This window comes from Rousettus aegyptiacus, unplaced genomic scaffold (assembly GCF_014176215.1).
Source record: "Rousettus aegyptiacus isolate mRouAeg1 unplaced genomic scaffold, mRouAeg1.p scaffold_m13_p_13, whole genome shotgun sequence".
In the NCBI taxonomy this organism is placed as follows: domain Eukaryota; kingdom Metazoa; phylum Chordata; class Mammalia; order Chiroptera; family Pteropodidae; genus Rousettus; species Rousettus aegyptiacus.
This window is the reverse complement of record NW_023416288.1, coordinates 55,269,356-55,289,686: the sequence shown is the minus strand read 5'-3', so window position 1 is coordinate 55,289,686 and position 20,331 is coordinate 55,269,356. Positions and strand designations below refer to the sequence as shown.

Genomic DNA, 20,331 nt, shown 5'->3' with positions numbered 1-20,331 from the left:
CATAGTTCTGACAAAACAACTGAGAACTTGGGTTTTGAAGGAAGTCCTGGCCTCAGGAGGGAAGGAATCTATGGGCAGGGGACAAGTGACATTCAGGGAAGCCGTCCTGACAACACCAGCTTGTGGGCCTTTTTAGCTTCTGGTGCGTTGTGGTGTTTGACATAGAGAATGATACTCATCAGAAGCTCAACTTCAAAAGTGGCTTAAAAGCTTTATTTTGCTTTGATTTTCGAAGATGGGGTAATACCAACTCTATAGTAAGTTTCAATGTACAGAAAACTGAGGCTGAAGAGTCCTTTTTCTTCTAAGGGTGTATCTTTTAATTTTAATCAAAAAATCAAAATATAGAGGTAAATTTTAGCAAAAAGGATTGTATTGCCAAGAAGTTCCAATTCAACAAAGAACCTGCAAAGTGAATCCCAGACCTACCACTAGTGGCTGTGGCTGCTGGCCTCTCTACCTCCCTGTGCCTGTTTCTTCATCCGTAAAACAGGGAGGCTGACCTAGATCAAAGGTCCCGTCCTCTGTTTGACACCTGAGCAACCTTAAGGGGCCGAAGGTCCCATTAACAGAAGGAATCCATCAGCATGGAGGCGACCGGCCTTGAGAAAGTTCTGGCTGTTTCCTGAGAAATGGCAAAACAGGCCTCCGCATATCCACCGCTGGAAACGCTGCCTCTGCCGCGTAGTCCTCCCCACTCCAGCCCAGAGCACCCCTTGCTTCCCTCGAAGGGCTCCCCTGCAGAGCCCCCATCTCTCTCTGGCCTCCCTGGAGGAGGGCTGTCTTGTTCCCCGGCACTGTCTCAGGCCTCGTTGCTGGCCGTCCTCTGGGAGGTCCCACCAGCCCATCGCACGGCCCTCTCACACACCTGCTGCCACCGCCTGCTCACCTCTGGGACCAAGCCCCTTTGAGATGCCCGGCCCAGGGCTTAGTCACTGGAGAAAGCCATCCATCCCCATTCCTGACCTATCTGCCTCCCCTGACTACCCCACCTTTCTCCCCGTCCCTGACCCGTAGCCATCACAAACCTCATCCTGGTGAAGGCCCAGCTGAGCACCTGGCTCCCTACTCGGAGTGTTGGTCTGCAACCTGTGTCCCCAGCTCATCAGCTTCATTGGCTTCCCTCACCTCTGTCCAGGTGGTCACCATCTTCAGACACAGCAGAGAGGCTTCCTCATGTGCTAGAATCACTGCACTCCCATCTATGCTTAAACCCCATTGATTACACCAAACAACTAACACAGGACAGGAAACGGCAGGAAACAGTACTGACTGGGTCCTCCACAAATCCCTTCAGCTCCATTGCAGCCGGGCCCTAAAGACGATTTCTTGGCAATTACACATACCCTTGCCCTGGATCCCACTACCTCTTTGCACTAAGGTTCTGAAGGTCACGGTCATTTTGACTTTTCTGGACAATGCCCACCCTCTCCTATGCCCACAGGAACGGCTGCCCACCCCCAGCCTGCAACCTGCCCACATGGACCCCACCCCTCTCTCAAATTTCCAGTCCAAGTAGTTGCTGTTCCTGACTTGCTTTCTCAAAGGTCAGCAAATCCATAGGTGTCTGCAGTCTTCATAGCTCACTTGACTTTTCTGGAGCATTTGAGCACCTCCCGTCCCAGGTTCCTCTTGCCATTCTTCCCATCTACACTTCCAAAGGACCATTCCTGTTTCCCACTCCTCAGTTCCCAGAAGCCGGGTGGTTAAAAACCATGGCCTCGATTCACCTATATGTAAGACTTAGCAGGCGAGCACCGATCTAAGGGTTCTGACATCACGTAGACTTCCTCGCCCTACACTGTAGGAGGACCAACGACTTAATCGAAGAGCAATGAATGCAATTTCAGAATTAATCGGGGTGTGGGAAATACTTTAGGGGCTCTGAAAATCATACCATACACAACTAGGTCCTGATGGTGGATAAGGTAATATTGTCACTTCTTCGTCTTTCTGGTCACTTAATTCAGTTCTCTCTGGCTTGATTAGTTGACCTGTGTCAAGTTCCAGGTCATTCTGCCCCTGTTCCAAAGCTTGGATCTGAGAACTACAGGACAAAATCAACTGAACTGGAGGCACTGCATGGAGAGGGACTACATCGTATTAGGAAGGGGGTGAGAAGGTACAGGTGAGGAGAGGCGCCTGCTGCTGAGGGCGGAACCTGGAGGCCAGCAGGTACAGCACCTGGGAGGAGGAGACAGCTTCATAATGGGGAGCCATCCTGCCAGACTCTCCGCCCCACGGCCAAAGCCAGCCGGCGCCCAGCAGAGACTGTGTAACCAGCCGAGTGTGGAGGACATGCACAGGACATGCCCACTCTCCTCGTGCCCACAAGTTTGCTCGACAGTGATACAGCGACTCTGGGCTTTGTGGGACTTGGAACTTATATGAGGTGGGGCAAAAGAAAAAAATACAAATATGTAACTTCTGCAAATTTAACCAAAATGTATGACCAAAGCTAGGGCCCCTCTTAGGGCTGCAGAGAGGGCTCCAGCAAGTGAGGCGCCCCGAAACTTCGGCTTCATGATTAATTCACACACAACCCCCCAGAGGCCAACGAGCTGTTACATCCCAATACCCAGAAAAGTGCCTGTATCCAGCAGGTGCTCAATACACAGACGATGAAGAATGGGGTTCAGTCGTCATCCGCTTCAGATAAATATTCTTTTATTTCCATACTCTATTGTGACATTTGCAGCAGATATTCTAATCTCATGGGGACATAAAACCCATATTCAGAAGATGTCCAGTGAGCTTAAGAGACGTAGGGATAGCATCCATGGACCAGGCCCATGACAAAGGGAAACGGGCAGGGACTCGGTGACACCCACAGTAGCCACTTGTCTGACAATGTAACAGATGGCCCAATTCCGAGGCCACAAGCCCAAGAGAAGCAGCAGAAGAGCTGCCTGGACTAGAGCCAGGGCCACAGACACAATGACTGTGCCTCCCGCGGCCGCAAGGTAGGCTTTTCCATACCACAGGCTACTGCGTCATTCTGACAAAAAATAAAACAAGATGCCACCGAGATCCTGAAAAATTAAATCACTGGAGAGATAGAAATTCTTAAAAATTAAAACTAATCCATAAAATAGTACCTGGAAACTCTGTGAGTGGTGCCAATCAGCAGCAAAATCAACAAAGAGTAAAAAAAATTTAACACTCTAGTAAAAAGCAGTAATGAGCTCACCTACAATCACTGCTGGTTAGCCCACCACTGAGATCGAAAGCGACTTAAAACCGAAAACTACTATCAAGAGATTAAGAATATAACTTCATCAAGAAGTCCACATTAAACAGTTCATTAAAAGCTTTTTCGTTTAAAAAACAAAAAAACAATAACCACGAAACCCACTTTCCCAAATAGCTATTTCAAGGAAGACAAGGCTGAAATGAAACACATGAAAAACATCCTCGTGTTCACTGCCGGTTGCCAAAGAAGGATGTCAGGGAAAGCAGGCTGGAGCCCCCGGCCACAGGCTTGGTCGACGTGGTGTACTGGATGACGTACTCTGGGTAGACCTGGTGCTTCTCGAAGACCACGAAGATGGACGGGTCGGACACGCTGTTCACGCAGCTGTCGTAGAAGACGTTGCACTGGCCCTCCTTGGCTGGGGGGCGGACGAAGGAGGTGTTGCCTCGCGCGAACTCGCCCACCAGCACCCGAGCCAGGAACATCATGTGCCGCTTCGAGTCGGATTTGCTGTAGTGGTGGGAATACGCGGCGTCTCGGGCGAAGTAGCTCCCTGCAAGGACACGCATGGGCTCAGCTGGACCCGGGGAGGACAGCCACAGCCGGGAAGAGGCAGCTCCAGCGTCCTGCCAAGCAGGCAGTGCCAGTGGCTCCTGGAACTCTGAAACCAAACGTCCCTCCTGCCCGCCCTCCATCCTCCCTTTCTTCAGCCTTCCTTCGTGAAGGGCGTCAGAGGGGACGCCAAACTCTGAGACAGAAAACTCAAGTTTTGAACCTGTCACCCAAATCCTAAGACTCTGTGGATATAACATTACTTAACTCCCCAAACCTCAGTTTCCCCAGCTATAAAATGGGACCGCCATGCCCAACCTCACAGGGTGGGTGTGTAAGGTGACCAAGGTCCCACACGTGGAGCCACTCTAGCCACTGGCAGCCCGGTGTATGGTCTTAGGACTAATGCGCATCTGAGCTGAAAGCTGCCACCGACACATTCGGATTGACCACCGGCTCACGTGCATCCTGACGCCACGGCCATCACGCCGGATGAAGGCTAACTGCTAGAACAGAACAGGGACTGCTGACTGTAGTATCGCATCCTTCTAAAATTTTCTCAATTTAGTAACCATGTTGTGGAGACAGAAGATACTGTCCTTTTTCTTAGGTGCTGAAGGGTGAAGGGGCATGATGCATGCCACCTACTTACGAATGGTTAAGAAAAAAATGGGGGGTGATAAAGTCGACCTGGCAAAATATTAGAGATGAATCTAAGTAAACGTAGGAATTTATACAGTTTTAAAAATATTATTCTTGCAATTTTCCTGCGAATTTGCAATTATTTCCAAGTAAAGTTTAAACATAACCAAGAGATAGGAAAACACGTAGACGAATCACATTATAGCTAGAATCACATATTTACATGAGCATATCTGAGGTGTTCAGATTTCTATTCTAACGAAACAGCACAGGCACACCCTTTCCTCTTCTGACTTGGGCCACCATCTTGCGGGGCCTCCCCTCCACAGGGACGCAGGCTCATCCCTGAGGGAAGCGCGACTCCAGCCTATGCAGGGCCGACCTGCTCGAACCGTGGGTCAGGCCCCTGGCTGCACGCCAAGGAGTGGGAGAAAGGGTACCGCCAGCTGCGCCTCCTGCAGGCGGCCAGGCCCGTCCCCCACTGAGTGCGAACCAGCTCATCAGCTTACGCGGTCCGCCTCACAGCCACCACTGTCAATTGCTTTAAAATGGCTTCCTGTGCCCTGGACAATGCAGTGAGGCAGGGTTCTGCTGGAGGCCGCCCTCGCCCTTACCCTTGCCGAAGGAAGTGCCATGAAGACCACAGACCCGCCAGTCAAAGTTCTGCTGGCAGATGGCTTCGACGAAACTGGCACTGGTACCATGGAACAGCTGCCTCTCATCCACCGTCTTCCCTTCATTTCTCTTCTGCATCTGCCCTTTTTGCCTAGAATCACAGGAGAGAAATGTGTGCTGGAGGCAGAGGGCACTTACCGCCCAATACAAGCCACCTGACCCAAGAAAACACTTTATTAGAAATGACATGAGAGAGACCAGGATAAACAAGTCTAGGCCCATCGGACTCCAGCCATGGGCCAGGGAAGGAGAAGGCAGAGAGCGAGACCTGGGTGAAAAGCAGAGGGAAACCTTTCCCTCCAGCCCAAGGCCTTCAGCAGCTCCTGGAACTCCCCACGCAGACCAGCCTTTGGAAGGCAGGTGCACTTCATCCCCACCACCTTGCTTCCACCTGGAGCTGAGCCGGGGGAGCCTGAGGATGCTGGTCATTGGGGGGTCGTCCATCTTTCTTATGTAGGTTACCCTGATTTCATCACTGGGCCCAGAGTACAGATGAGACTGCTCCAACTTCTTGTGGGGACAGCACGGCAGGACCCCAGGCCCACAGGGTGACCTGCCACAGATCTCTATCCCATACGTACAAGTGCCCCAAAACATGCTGGTCCTCAGGCACACACATGAGGCCCCTGCACTCTGGCTGTCAGGACAATGGTTTTATGTTCCCTCAGGTGTGGGTGACATGGTGAACTATCCCATCGATCTTTAGAGGGGCAGAATGTGTAAGTGCTGGCTTTGTCGATGGGGATACCTCAGTCCTCTTCCCTCTGAGAGGATACGTCAGCACTAAGCTAGAAAGATGATGAGACAGACAGGAAAGCTGGGACACAGCTCCCGATTCCAGCAGCCCTGGGCAGGTAGTGGCTGCTCTCTGGGATCATCCCTGAAGCCCAGAACACATCTGGTAAGCAGCTAGCCTACCACGTAGAGGTCTCAGGAGACAGAGTCACCAGCCTGCCAAGAGCAAGCCCCCAACATACCACTGGTAGACTTCCCAGAGAGCCAGGTTCTGGACTCGCTCAATCTTCTGGACGAAGAAGGGGAGCGTACGATTAAAGAGATTGCAGACCTTTTGATATTCCTCTGAGGAAGAACTGAGGGTGATCAGCTGCAAGGGACAAATATTTTTATACTGTTATCGTCAAAGTAGAATATAGATAAATATCTTTCCAAGACTGCTCCTATAATGACAGAACTGCAGAAGCAAGACCAGAAAGTGATCGCCTCTCCCCTTTGCCCCAAGGTGTATTTCTCCAGGCACAGGATGTGCGCAATTTGTGTTTGCTGTGGAACCTGCCTGAAGGACAGGCATGCGATGCTTACATCAGCACCATTCCAGGTGTCCCCAGGATGTCCCTGCTCTCCTGACCACACACAGGCAGCCTACACAGTCTACAAGCCCAGAGTGAATGTCAGTAAAGGCGGGGTGCATACATTTGGCAGAGAGGGGTAACTGTAGCCACAGAAGCAGCGCTGCGTGAGCGCCCCACACTGCAAGCACTGACAGAAGAGCCAGGCTGGCGGACCGGCAAGAGCAACTCAGGAGTGTGGCTGCCGCGTCCCTCCAAGCTGAATCTAGCTCTCCCTTAGCCTCTTGCTCTGGGAAACAGCACTTCAGAAGGGCCCAGAGGGGCCCCTGACCAAGAGCACGCTGTCACACAGAGTGACAATTCACAAATTCCTGCACTTGCAGCTTGAACCCTAACCATCCTCCCTGGTCCCAGTTCCATGAGGCCTGATCCAGTGATAGCCTATTTGGAGATCTTTGGGGAGTCCCTCTATACCACCCCTTCCCCACCCCAAGGGCAGCCCTATAACCACCACCTCACCCCCCAAATTCCTAAATGATCAGGGCTGGGCATGGATGTCCACGGGTCTCCTGAAACTCAAGTCCTGACTCTGGTTTCCCTGCTCCCACCTCACTGGAAGCCACCAAACTACTCTACCTCAAGTATGGAACCAACCCTGCCCCTGCCAGATCAGACTGTCACAGGCTCCCATACCTATCATGGCTGCTGCTCGGCCCCAGTTCCAAGGTGCTCCACAGCACAGCCTTGACCTCCTTCCTGCTCCCCACAACTATGCAAGCCTTCCATCTAAGACACGCCTGACATCCCGTGTCCTGACTGGGATGGTTCCCATTCGGTTCCCCTAAACCTTTACGTTCTTCTGCCACTCTGCCTGTACAAGCACCAGTCATCATCATTCAGATGTGGACCCTGTGATGCCTTCTCTGATCCCTTCAATATGGTTGCCTCGTCCTCTGACATTTGAGTGCTGCTGTCAATTCATCCAGCCCTTTGCACGTCTTGCCTGTGCTGTTGGTGCTCGTGTGAGTTTGTACAAATCAACGAGATGAGTCCTCCCAGGGCAGTGACCGATTTGTACAGTGCTTGGCAGCAGGCCAGCCATCAGAGGCCAGTCCAAGTGCCCCACATGGATGGGGCATCAGCAGACACTGGCCTGAGTAATCTACTGAACTCAGCGCAGCTCCCATTATCTGGCAGACCCTAAATGAGCTGCTGAATTGACTGTTTCTTCTCTCGCCTTCTACGATTTACCACCTTCCAATAGTAATTTCCCCTCTACATGTCCTTAATCATACTCAAACTGTCCCCTGGTTTCATTTCTTTTTCTAACATTTACTGGCTGAGCCCAGCTCTTAAGCTCTTTATTTCTGCTCTTTCTAGAAAATTTCCAGCTCCATCCTCCATCCACAATATATCCTCTCCCCTCAGGGCCACAGCTATCTCCTGGATGATCTCCAGCCCTAAAATCCCCCAGAGATGGGCGGGGGGTGGGGGGGAACCCACATATGCCATGCCCCTTCACAAGCCCTGGCCTCACAGCTTCTTCAGCAGTGGAACAAACAGGATAGTTGCTCATACTCACCTATCTCTAAGAACACTCTCTTCCCCAGCCCAAGCCAGCGCAAGCCCCATACCTTAAAGCCGAGGTCTGGCAGAGCCGAGGGGTCCCAATGGTCTGGGATGCTCTTTGGGCCTTGAAACTTGACACTGCTACAAAATGTAAACAGAAACACTAAGACATTTAGTTCCCAGACGCAAGCAGACTATCACAGGTGGCCTCTACTAGCCAAAACCACCAGTCTCGAGTCTCGGCATCTCATTTTAGAAAAGTGGAGGGAAAAGGAAGCACATAAACATACTATACACCTTGTAAGAGTACTTTTGCTCTTTGCCTAAGTGGCCCAAACTGAAAGAATCAGGCCTGAGGAATCCATTTCTCACCCGTATCCCAACTCCTGCACATAAGGGAGAGAGCATATGATTAAAGCGGGACAAACCCTTTCCATGACTCTGAAATTCAGGGTTCTGAAACTTTTATTTAAAAGACCCCTGAAATTTTGATTAAAGAGCTCTGAATGATTACTAAAAAGAGCCTCAATGAAGTATAAATGGCACATAAAGACAGTTTTTAAAACCATAAAATTGATGTCAAAACTCAATTTGGCAGTAGACATTTTACTTGAACTGCTACGAGGCTACTTGCAGTCTCTATATATCCTTTTTAAACTGACTATGCATGTTTGTTTGTTTTACTACAGAAATATTAATGATAGGGTGTCTTGTGACCTTTCTAAAAATAAAAATAAATAAAATCTGAGTTCTGAAAGACATGTGTAGCCCAAAGGGTTTAGGAACAAGGACTGGGAAACTTAATTCTGAATCACTGCTACTCAGCTTCAGAATGCTCTGTTCTTCCTACAATAAATCTACCTTCTGTTTCTGCTGGCATGAGACCTTCATTCTGAGCCTCAAAGAACTCCCACAAATAACATTCCTAGGGAAATGGCACAGTTTAAAAATAACTAAGCAAATCCCACAAGCAAGAATCAGACCCACAGAGACTTATGTTGCTGAAATTATCAGGCACAGTATAAGACAACTATTCTTTCCATGTTTCTTAAAGAAATAAAAGACAAACTAAAAACATATGCAAGAACAGGACCTAGAAGATCTGAAAAAGGACCAAACAGAACTTCTAGAAATAAAAAACACAATCCTTGATAGTAAAAGTTCAATGGACAGGCATACTAGATTAGATGATCTGAAGTGAGAATGAGTAAGCCAAAAGATGAGAAATGAAATTCTCCAGAATGTGGCCCAGAGCAATAAGGAGATGAAAAATATGGGGAATAAGGTAAGATGTGGAAAAGAGTGAGAACGCCTGAATCTAGCCAAAGAGAGGAGAAAGAACAGGGTGGGGGCAATCTTCAAGCAGAACTAATGAGATTGACCGACTCACAAGTTTAAAAAGCCCAAAGAAACTGCAACAGGATAATTAAAAATACATATCCTGACATGCCCTAGGGAGAGTTTATAACACCAAGACAAACAGATAAAAGTAGCCAGAGGGGAAAAAGGGGGATTTAGGCAAAGAAGTGTCAGTTTGACTGACAGCTGATTCCTCAAAAGTGGCAATTGAAACAAGAGGACAGTGAGTGATGTTAATGGTCTTCTAAGAGAAAACAACCACAATCGAAAATTCTATACCCAGTGAAAGTATCTTTCAAGATTTTGAGGGCAAAGTAAAGCTATATTCAAACAAACAAAACACAATTTTCTAACATTTAATCTAAGGAAATTTAAAAAGACAAAATTTGTAAAATGTGAGTAAATTTAATGAAACATTCACAGTGTTAAATAACAGTGCCTTATGAAGTTAAAAAATTTTGTTAGAGGAAGGTAAACGGAATGATATACATGAAGGTCCTAATATCGGCTGATAGGAAGGCAAAGATACTGACCAACCAACTTATACCTAAGAACACATGTAATTTCTAGTGTAGCCTAAAAAACAAAACAAAAACAAAAAACAAAAACACTAAGTAGTAGGGAAAAACAAAATGACAAAACTTATCCAAAAGAAGATAATCAGAGAAAAAATATGACCCAATCATATGGAAGGATAGTAAGGAACTAAACCAGACACCTGATATGTAAATGCCATTATGAACTTCCATTAAACTCCTATATTATAATTTCTAAACATGGAGATCATATTCTGTGACCCTATTAACTGTGTACATAGAAAAGTTGTTTCTGAAAGTGACCCTCCCTAAGAATTCCAGCTGGCCACAGAGGCCCAAGCAGACTTGTCTGCTGCAGGTCTGACAACCAGCTCCTGCCACACGGGTCAGAGGAAGAACCATGCACTTCACTGCAACAACACACGTGACTCTCAGGGTGACAGAGGAGGCAGATCCTGAACCGCTCAAATCTTAGTCTGAATTTGACCAAAATAATCACTTTTATTTCTGATGTGTGACAACTGCGTGTGGACCCCTGAAGACTAAGTCAGAATGACAACAAAAGAGATCTAGTCTCTTTTTTTCCAGAAAGAAGACAGATTTTTCCAAACTGTGCCTAGGGTAGACTCTGGAGAAGGAAAGAATTTTAGTTAAGCAAAATTCTAAATCCAGGAGCAACACACAGAACAGATACAATAAAATAAAAAATAAAAATAAAAAATAAATATTTCTGCCTGGCAAAATATTTCATAAATAAAGTCAAAAGACAAATCAAGAGAAAATATTTGTAACTTTTATAACCAAGGGCTGATCGCTCTAATAAATAAAAGGCTCTTACATTTAGGAAAAATACCAAAAGGCTGATAGAAAAATAAAGACAAACAGTCTACAGAACAAGAAAGGCAAATGGCCCTTGTATGTTAGGAAAAAACAGTAAGCCTAACTTATAAGAGAAAGCAAATTAAAATACACTGACACACTCTTTCCCGCCTATGAGGATGGCAACCATCTAAGACCGTGATGACCCGCTCTGTTGGCAAGGCTGAGGGAAGCTGGCGCCTCATGCATTCTGGGGTAAGCGCATACTGGTTCGACCCATGAAGAGGAACGTGCACTGACCTTCTAGGACTCTAACCTGATGAGTCACCTCCACCAATATGAAACACCACGTACACTAGATCACCGTTTGTGGCGTTACATTCATAACAGCAAAAGACTGAAAAGACCAAAGGCCAAGGCACAGAAAGTGCTGGGGCATTCAGTTATACAACCAGTACGCCGCCTCAATGCTTTTGCCAAAGGAGGTTTTCTGTACCCTGCGGAGTATGCCCTGATACACACCAAGCACCAAGTTCCCCAAATGCCACTTACCAAGTTTGCTTCACCTTCACATCCTGAGGGGATACGTATCTGGGTCTCCGACAAACCTTTCTGACTGTGCCATAGACCAGGTTTTTCTGAACAAAGGCTGAAAAAAAATTTACATACATATATATGTGTGTACACACACACACACAGAGCAGAGGATGGCCATGTTTTATAAACCTATCAAATGGGTTGGAAAGCTAATCCAAACATGTAAAGCCCAGAATCAGTGTGTTAAAAATAAGGCAGCTTTACTCATTTCAAATATTCATAAAGAAATAGGAATCCTTAGGAGACTGGATTTAATGAATAGATGAATGATTAGTAATTGACATATCAATTACACATGAGTGCTTTTAAATTGTTCCTTCCAATCTAGTTTAAACTATTATTTTGCTTAGTAATTTTTCCCAGTCTGGATAAAAAAAAAGCTTCATCCCAGCCTGAGACCAAATTAGAAATCTTGAACCAGTGGGATTTAGAATATAATAATTTTACTCTTATGACTTTCTTATTTTAAGGAAACAGTCTATAGCAGTGTTTCTTAACCATTTTTAAAGCCATACCGTCTTTAATAAACACATTTCTTGCCCCCATTCCCACCCCAGGATCCTCAGATTCATCCTGAGGGTGGACACTGTCCGTTGAGTCAAAAAACCACCAACACCTATAAGTTAGATTACATGTCTCCACTCATCAGGAAAATCTTGTCAAGTCTTATTTTCTGCATTTAAGAGTAAAAAGATAATTGTTTTCATTTAAAAAACATTTTGATATTAATTTTCAGATGCCTTTAACTTACCTGACTGCATTTGAGGTGTGTGTTCCCTGCGCTACAGCCCAGGTCAAAATCAGGCACTCCTGGGGGGTGGGTGTGGGGGTCTCCCACATTTTAATCAGCATTCCATGATCCAGACCCAGCTACCACAACCCCTTCTGCTACTCACCAGTCAACCTTCCATCAATACTCTGCTAGCTAATCAGCATGCTGCATGGGTTTTTACTGGCCTGTTGACTGACATTATGACGAATTTCCAATGGGCTTTCAGTGGCAAAATTAAGTTATTCAAGACATGTGGACTGGATTAATATACGTGAGACCTGTTCCCTACCATCCCTTGGACAGGGTAAAGTAAGGCATTTTCCTTAATTTACCCTTAAAGAGGCTTAGTCGCTAAGCAAGCCCTAACCTTGAGGATTCTGCCTGACTGATGCCAGCTAACAGATGTCAGAATTCGACCTCTGGAAACTTGGCACTTACCTTGAGTGACTCTTTTGAAACAAGAGTCCCTAAAATGACAAAGCTGAGTCATCCCCAATCCTACGGAACAAGTCATCTGGCCTGCGGTATGTGTGTTTCCTAGGTGTACTTTCTAATAAATATCTAATTAATAAATGTGAGTGGCAGATTTAGGTCTGAGATTTGCTTTCTTTATATCTAGCAGTGAGGTTGTGAGGAGAGAAATGAACTCACCTCAAACTTCTTCTGTGACTACTGTCAGCTACCAACGGAAAAAGAATTGTGCCCACTCAGGCGAGCCTAGGTCGGTCTGCAGTAAACATGCTTTCTCCTAGTCTGTAGTCAAGTGCATGCGTGTGCTCTTCTCTACCCTCACCGGACTCTCTGTTCTGTCCTCTGAGGGTGCTGCCTAGTAGGGTTGAGCGTGATCAAGATTGCAGCTGACATTTTCAGTTTATTTGAAAGTCCCCAAATATTTGAACAAATATTTTAAACTGTTGTTAGCAGCAGTCAGTTGAGTGCTAGTTATATAGACGTGATCTGATCATCAGGGCAATCCTGACTTGTTATTTTGTATATTTAACTGTCCCCTTTATTGCACTGTATTTATCAGACTGGACTGCAAACCACCTCATGTGTGACCACTGCTTTCCAGCAGACAGTAGAATCTGGGAAGCAGTTCTCACTGAAGAGCAGAAGAAACATTTAGGATCTCTGAAAGAGCCTGTGGAGGCAGCAGCAATTCTTCCTTGAGTAAAACTACAACTGCTACAAAACCACAAGCAACAACTAGCTAAAAGCATGCAGGAAGAGTGGATTTAGGGTAATTCACTAAAGACACTTTAATGCCCTCCGCAGAGAATGAAGGTCCATAAAAATAGAGAAAACAGTAAACTGTGCTTAAAGGGAAGTCCCACTCAACTCCCTTTAAAAATGCTAAACATTCAGAAGGATTGAGATGTGAATTTAAAGGCAAAACTACATTGAACAATGCTGGACTGATAAATTCATGTGGAAATGGCCTAAGAAGTTATAGAAAAACTAAAACCTAAAAAAAAAAAAAAAAAAAAAAAAACTCCTCACAATAGGCCACTGGAAGGCCAAAAGGTGTCTGGTCTGCCTCTGACTGTCAAGGCAACTGGGACAAGTCACTTACAGCCCAGTTTTAGGACACCATGAGCGCACAAAAATTTGCTTCCCAGTGACTTTTAATTAACGTGCATGTCTACCATGTTTGTTAGCCTGGCAGCCCCTCTATGCCGAAGGCACCTAGAGAACAGAAGATATTAACGTTACCACACCAGGGAGTGTGAGGCAAAGCTGCGTGGCAGAACCACCGTGACACTTGTCAGGGACTAAGGTTAATCCTCAGACGCAGAGGAACTTGACCATGGCCAACAGGACAACCGCCACTGCGCACGTGCCAGCTTTTCCCTCCTCGGGGTCATCTCTCTTCATCCCCTACGGCACCTCTCCTCAAGCCCACTGGGCGGGCATCATCTGTTTACAGGTCTGTCTCCCCTTCTAGATGGGCAGCACTTCAGGAGATGAGACCACCCTTTCTTTTCTTTCCTGGCCCTCAACGTGTACAGAGAGCTCTTCCAGGGTTAATGTGGAAATGGCACAGCCAACAGATGGCCAGGCCCTGCTGGGTGCGGGCAGTGGGGTCGGGAAGTACCTTTGAAGTCTAACACGTATTTGTGCTTTCCCGCCTCGAACTTCAGAGTAGCTGCCTGGGGATCAGACCCTGAGGCACAGTACGCTAGGTAGGCCTTCTCCAAATCGCTGTTGCTGACAGTGGCCACGGGGTGCTCCATGCCCTGCAAGGGAAAATACCAGACACTTCTTGAAAGCCAGAACCTAAGATGATGAAGACACACTGGGTGCTATCCTCACCATGCCCACAGTGGTACTCATGTCATGGAGGAGGCAGAGGACGGAGCAGGGTGGCAGGAGAGGGAGGCACTGAATAGAAACAACACAACTGCCTCTTAAAAGCCGCCTGGGAAAAAAGAAGCTTGCAAACATGGGCGTCGCTACATCAGGATAACTGCGATGGGAGCAGTGGAGAGAGGGTATTCAATTACTCATAACGAATGACACAAGCATTCAAACGAAGGTGAAACATCGGCAGTGAATTCTCGAGTGCTACCAGATTTGATGGCCTGAGCAGCTCTGCCCCTTCTCCATCTAGTCTTGTTCCTACCGTCCTCTAATCAGAGGGCAGTCTTCATTTGCCTTTTCCGGTCCCTTAGAAAACTCTTCTATTTTTCCAATTATCCATTCCGATCCATCTTCCTCATTCCAATTACCTAAGGGATAGCTGATATTTTGGGATGGACTGACTGTGAATTCTGGCCCCAACCTGTTTACTCTATAACCTTGGCAACTTAATCTCTCTGAATGTCAATTATCTCAATTTCATAACAGATAATAATATTTAAATCATACTCATACTGTTATACAATAGTATGCCATCCTCATACCACCCTCAAAGGGCTGGAAACTAATTAAAACGAGGCATGCAGAGCACTCAGCACAGTGCCTGAAACAAAAAGCAAAAGTGCTGCAGAAATATCAGGTGGGTATTTGGACACACACAAGTCTGACATTCGAAGATGAATCTGGTCTAGAGACAGAGATAGAGAGCTCACTTGAGGTGGCCACCACTGTTGGAAGAATCGGTGTGATCAACCAGTGCAAACACACCAGTGGAAAGAACGGGGGTGTGGGCTGGACCCCAGGAAACCACAACATTCACTAAGGGGAGTGGAAAAGCAGCCCATGAAGGGCACAGGATAGAAGCAAGAATGTCAGGAGAGTGAGGAGGGAGTGGGCAAGAAGCTGGGTGAAGGCTGGAAATGCCATGGGACTCGGCACCTGAGCCCTCTGCTGGGGTCTACAGAACTGTGAGGCCTATGCCTGACCGGGTCCCACTTCCTGCAGGTGCTCCAGGAATAGTGACCAGATGAACGAGTAACGGGAACAGAAGTCAGATTCTGTTGAGTAGAGGAATAAATGCAGAGGGCAGGGGGCAGGGTCCTTTCCTTCCAACCAGATGGATGGGTTTGTTCAGGTACAAGAAGATGAAGGTAACTGTGGGGCTTTTAGAGCAAGGCAAAGGCAATCATAGGAAAGGGGAAAAATAGAAAAGGTACACTAACATGAGAAGCCTGTTGAGGATAATTCAAAAAGGATGCTGGTTGGGATAATGCTTCCTGGAGCCCAATACCTCAGGGATGGCAAGTTTAATGCAGAAAGCTTCAGTGGACCAAGTACAGTAATTCTTTTACATACAAGATTAGGTTAAAGACCTACTGAAGTCCTAACCGCCAGTACCACAAAATGTAACCTTATTTGGAAATAGGGTCAATGTAGACGTAATTAATGTAATTAGTTAAGATGGGCATCTAATCCAACATGACTGATGCTCTTATAAGAGGATGGCCATGGCCATATGAAGACACACAAAGGGAGAACACTATGCGATGCTGAAAGCTGACTAGAGCGATGTGTCTGTCTACACACCAAGGACACCGAAAATCACCAGCAAAACACCAGAAGCTCCAAGAGGCAAGGAAGAATTCCCTACAGGTTTCAGAGGGAGCATGACCCTGACTACACCTTGATTTCAATTTCTAGCCTCCAGTAATGTGAGATAATAAATCACTGTTGTTCTAAGCCACCCAGTTTGTGATACTTAGTCACTGCAGCCTTAGGAAATGAGTGCAGGTGGAAGCAATTTGGATCTAAAATTTGGGAGTACATACTGAGCTCAGGCATTAAAAAACTTAGCTTTTCTGAGAAGAGGAAACTACCTGAACTGACGATTAGCAGAAAACTAAGACAGAAATATAAATATGGGGTGACACCAGAAGTATGTGGGAAAGGAGGGGCTAAAATGGACAAGCTGCCCTATGAGATGGACCCACTGAGGGGTCAAAATAAGACCATGCAGCCAAATGTCACTGAGTCCACACACATGCATTGATACCGGCACATGGTGTGTCACTCATACCTGTATGACTGCCGCGACTAAGTATCACAAACTGGGTGGCTTAGAACAACAGTGATTTATTGGGCAGCGAGCTACACAAACATTCCTGCACACACAGGCATGCGCTCCAGAGTTACCTGTTCAACGGTAAGAGAAGCATCCTTCTACCTCATTTAACAAAACCAATGAAAAAACGTGATCTCCAACTTTTAATCACACTGCTCTTATGAGAGCTAACAGATACCTAATTGTTCAAAGATGAAAGCTCAGAAAAATGAATTCCAAATTAGCTAGGTCTGTTTAATTTCCCCCAAGGAGGTGAGCAGGGAGATCTGGAGATCTTTAGCTCTATCACTGATCCCCACAGCAATCTTTGGGCACATGTTAGAAGGGCTCTTCTATATGGAGGCTCAGGAGGGAATCACTGGCCCTCTTTCCATCACACTTACTTGTCTTCCATATTCCTGCCAAGTACCAAATTCATCGGTCCAGTACCACACCCACTCAGTGGTGAGAATGAAGTGTGGAGGTCTGGTGACTGAGGAAGCTGTGGAGAGGCGGCGAGCCCGGGCAGTGCCAACTGTCATGGAGTCAAAGTTCAGAAGAGGAATGAGAAGATCACTGCTCGGCTTAGCACATAGGATCCTGCAAAAGAATGTAAGAGGTACACGAAAATGCCACCAGCCAAATGAACACAGGCCCCTCAGCTTCCACCCATGGTCTTCTAAACACTCAGCTGGTAGATATGAACATAAATGTGAGATGCGCATTGAAAAAAAAAAAGTTTCCAAGATCAATTTTGCTGTACAAAAATAACAAAATCGAGGTAGCATAGAAAACTCATTATCATGACATTCCTTTCACTACTTAGAAAATGCTAGTTAAAATATATTTTTAAAATGGACTACTGAGGTGGAAAAATGGGAAATCCTTAGAAGACAAAATAATAATAGTTAACATATGCTAAATGTTTATTGTGAGACTGTCGACACCTTGATTTTGGACTTCTAGCCTCCAGAACTGTTAGAGAATAAATTTCTATTGTTTAAAGTCACCAACCAAGGTTGTGGTAATCAGTTATGGCAGCCCTAGGAAACTTATACCTACATTCAGACTTATAGCTGTCTTCTAAATAGAAGCAATGGAAGCTAGAGAACAGTGGAATAATCTTTGAAGAGTTGGAAAAAAAAATACCAAATAAAATTATCTTTGAAGGATGAGGATGAAATAAAGATACCTTCAGACAAACAAAAAACACATTTGCCACTAGACTCTCACTAAAGCAATTTCTAGGAGATGAAGTTAAGGAAGAAGGTACATGATCCATGAGGAAATGTATGGCCAAGATGGTGAGCACAAAACAAAATGATAAATACAGAAGTTAAAGCAAATACTGACTACATTATATAATGCTAATTTCTAACTTCTGGGATTAAAAAAAGAGCAGAAGCAACACTTATATAGCACATTTTATATGCCCTACACTGTTTTGAGTGTTTTATATATATTAATTCCTTTAATTCTCAAAATAATCCTTTGATGTAGGAACTATTATTTTGTCTATTTGACACATGAGGCATAGGAAAGTCAAGTAATTTGCCCAAATTCATTTAAATAGTAAGTGAGTGGAACTAGTAAGAATTCAAGTATTCATAATTCTTTAATAGTTCAAGAGAATGATTAAAAGTATAAATTAGCTTAAATTGCTAATGTTTGTTACATTAAAGAGCCTGTTTAGATTTCCAGAGTAACCACTAAAAGAATAAGATTTTCAGTACATAGCTCCCAAACTAGCAGATAAGGGGGAAAAAAATCAAATGGGAAAAAAAGACAAAAGAAATATAGAAAAAGCAGATCAATAGCAAAAATCAAGATGGACAATAAAAATTGATTCAAATGTATAAGTAATCATAATACAAAATAAACTAACTTTTAATTAAAAGACAAAGATTGACAAACAAGAAAAATATTCAGTTCTATGTTTATAGGTAGTATAAAGGACAAAATATAAAATATGAGGACAAAAAACTTTGAAAGTAAAAAAAAAAACAGTAACTAAAAGAAAGTTGGCATAGTTATATCAATATCAAACAAAACAGACTGAAGGTAAAAATCATTACTAGAAATTAAAAGTATCCACTTTACAATGTTAACAGGTTGAAGTTATTAAAATAAAAAATTTTAACTTGTATATGCTTTACAACAGTTTAATACATAAAACAAAAACTGATGGAATTACAAGGAAAAATTGACAAATTCATAGGGTTAACATACTTCTATGTGTAACTGATAAAGTAGCAAAGAAATTAATAAAGATATAGAAGATCTGAACCACAAAATTAATATACTTCATCTAACACTGCTTCCAAAAGATTTTTAGCATACATAGAACTTTTACTAAAACCAATCATGTACTACACAATAAGCAAGTCTCAACAAAATTCAAAGTATCTATTATTATTCGGTCTATACTTTGACACCAATGCAGTTCAATTGTAATTTAACAAAATTTAAAATACACTTAAAAATAAACCACGGGTCATCTAATATAAGAGATCAGAAAAGAACAAAAGTTGGTTATTCTAAAATAGAAAACTATCAGTAAAATCAATAAATCTCTGCAAGATTGATAAAGAAAAAAAAAGAGGAAAAAGAAATTAGAAATGTAAAGGACAAAATTCAAGATGCCACAGACAGTAAAAGATACCACAAGCAACCTTATGACGATTAATTTGCAAAGAAATAAAACAAACAAACTTCTGGAAAAAAAAAAACATCAATTTACCAAAACTGACCCAAGGAAAAATAGAAAACCTACCTGGTCCTATAACAATTATGAGAAATTGGGTCAGTAGCCCCACAAGTTAAACATTAAGTCTTTATATTCTTAAAGACACATGATCAATAATTCAGGAAAAAGTAATTCTAACTCACCAAAAACATTTTAACACAAAAAGAAACCATTCCAATCTCATTTTTATAAGGTTAGAAACTTCTGGCGATAAAAACAGGCAAAGATAATATGAAACGATTATAGACCAATCTTACTCAAACATAAACGCAAAAATCTTAAAGTACCTGAAATCCAGGAGAGAGAAGGAGATGGAGAGAGGGAGAAAGGGAGGAAGGGAGAGGGAGAGAGGTGGGGGAGAAGGAGGGAAGAAGAGGGAGAGAGACAGAGAGAAAGAAAGAGAGAGAAAGAGAGAGAATGAATGGATGGATGGATGGATGAGTGAGTGTGTGACTGTGTGTATTAAGCCCAGGAATGCTATGGACTTAACATTAGAAAATTGATGTAATTCACTGCATTAATAAAGTATGAAGAACATGGGCTCCTAATTAATGGAGAAGCAGCACTCAATAAAATTCAATTTCCGTACGGAATTTTTAAAAAATTCGTAACACAGTAGGAATAAAATTAGAATTCTTTAACAAGGCCAAAGATTCCAAATACTTATTCATGTTAATTGAGTAACATTTTAACATTTAAAAGTTACTCCTTTTAAAGGTAGGGGAAAAGAAAAAAAAATAATATTTCAGCTATCACTACTTCTATTTAGCATTGTATATCCTATAATAAGGCAATAAAAAGAAATAAAATGTATAAGAATTAAAAAGAAATAAAAGTGCTATTTGACAGTTATATTAATTTCTATGTAGAGATCTAGAATAGATGCCTATACAGATGATTCAAATATATTATCAGTAGATTCTGAATTAAAATAGTAAAGTTGCAGAATACAAGATTATATAAGTCAACTGCATTTCTATGGAATATCACACAAAAATATAATTTTTTTTTTTTTTTTTTTTACTGGGGATGTACAACATGATAACTAGTTAATAATGCTGTATGGTATATTTGAAAGTTGCTAAGAGAGTAGATCCTAAAAGTT

The 20,331-nt window shown here is 44.0% G+C and overlaps 1 protein-coding gene across 1 annotated transcript in view; it reads right to left on the bottom strand.

Moving 5' to 3' along the window:
- Positions 1-2,645: 2,645 nt before the first annotated feature.
- PARP12 (poly(ADP-ribose) polymerase family member 12) overlaps positions 2,646-20,331 on the bottom strand; it is a 34,343-nt gene continuing 16,657 nt past the window's right edge. Inside the window, exons 6-12 of the mRNA XM_036230824.1 lie at positions 16,885-17,080; positions 14,117-14,258; positions 11,205-11,301; positions 8,004-8,079; positions 6,040-6,167; positions 5,002-5,153; positions 2,646-3,746 (exon numbers count right to left, since the gene is read on the bottom strand). Of these exons, the coding sequence (XP_036086717.1) occupies positions 3,421-3,746; positions 5,002-5,153; positions 6,040-6,167; positions 8,004-8,079; positions 11,205-11,301; positions 14,117-14,258; positions 16,885-17,080 (1,117 nt within the window). The 3' untranslated portion in view covers positions 2,646-3,420. The remainder of the gene's footprint in view (positions 3,747-5,001; positions 5,154-6,039; positions 6,168-8,003; positions 8,080-11,204; positions 11,302-14,116; positions 14,259-16,884; positions 17,081-20,331) is intronic.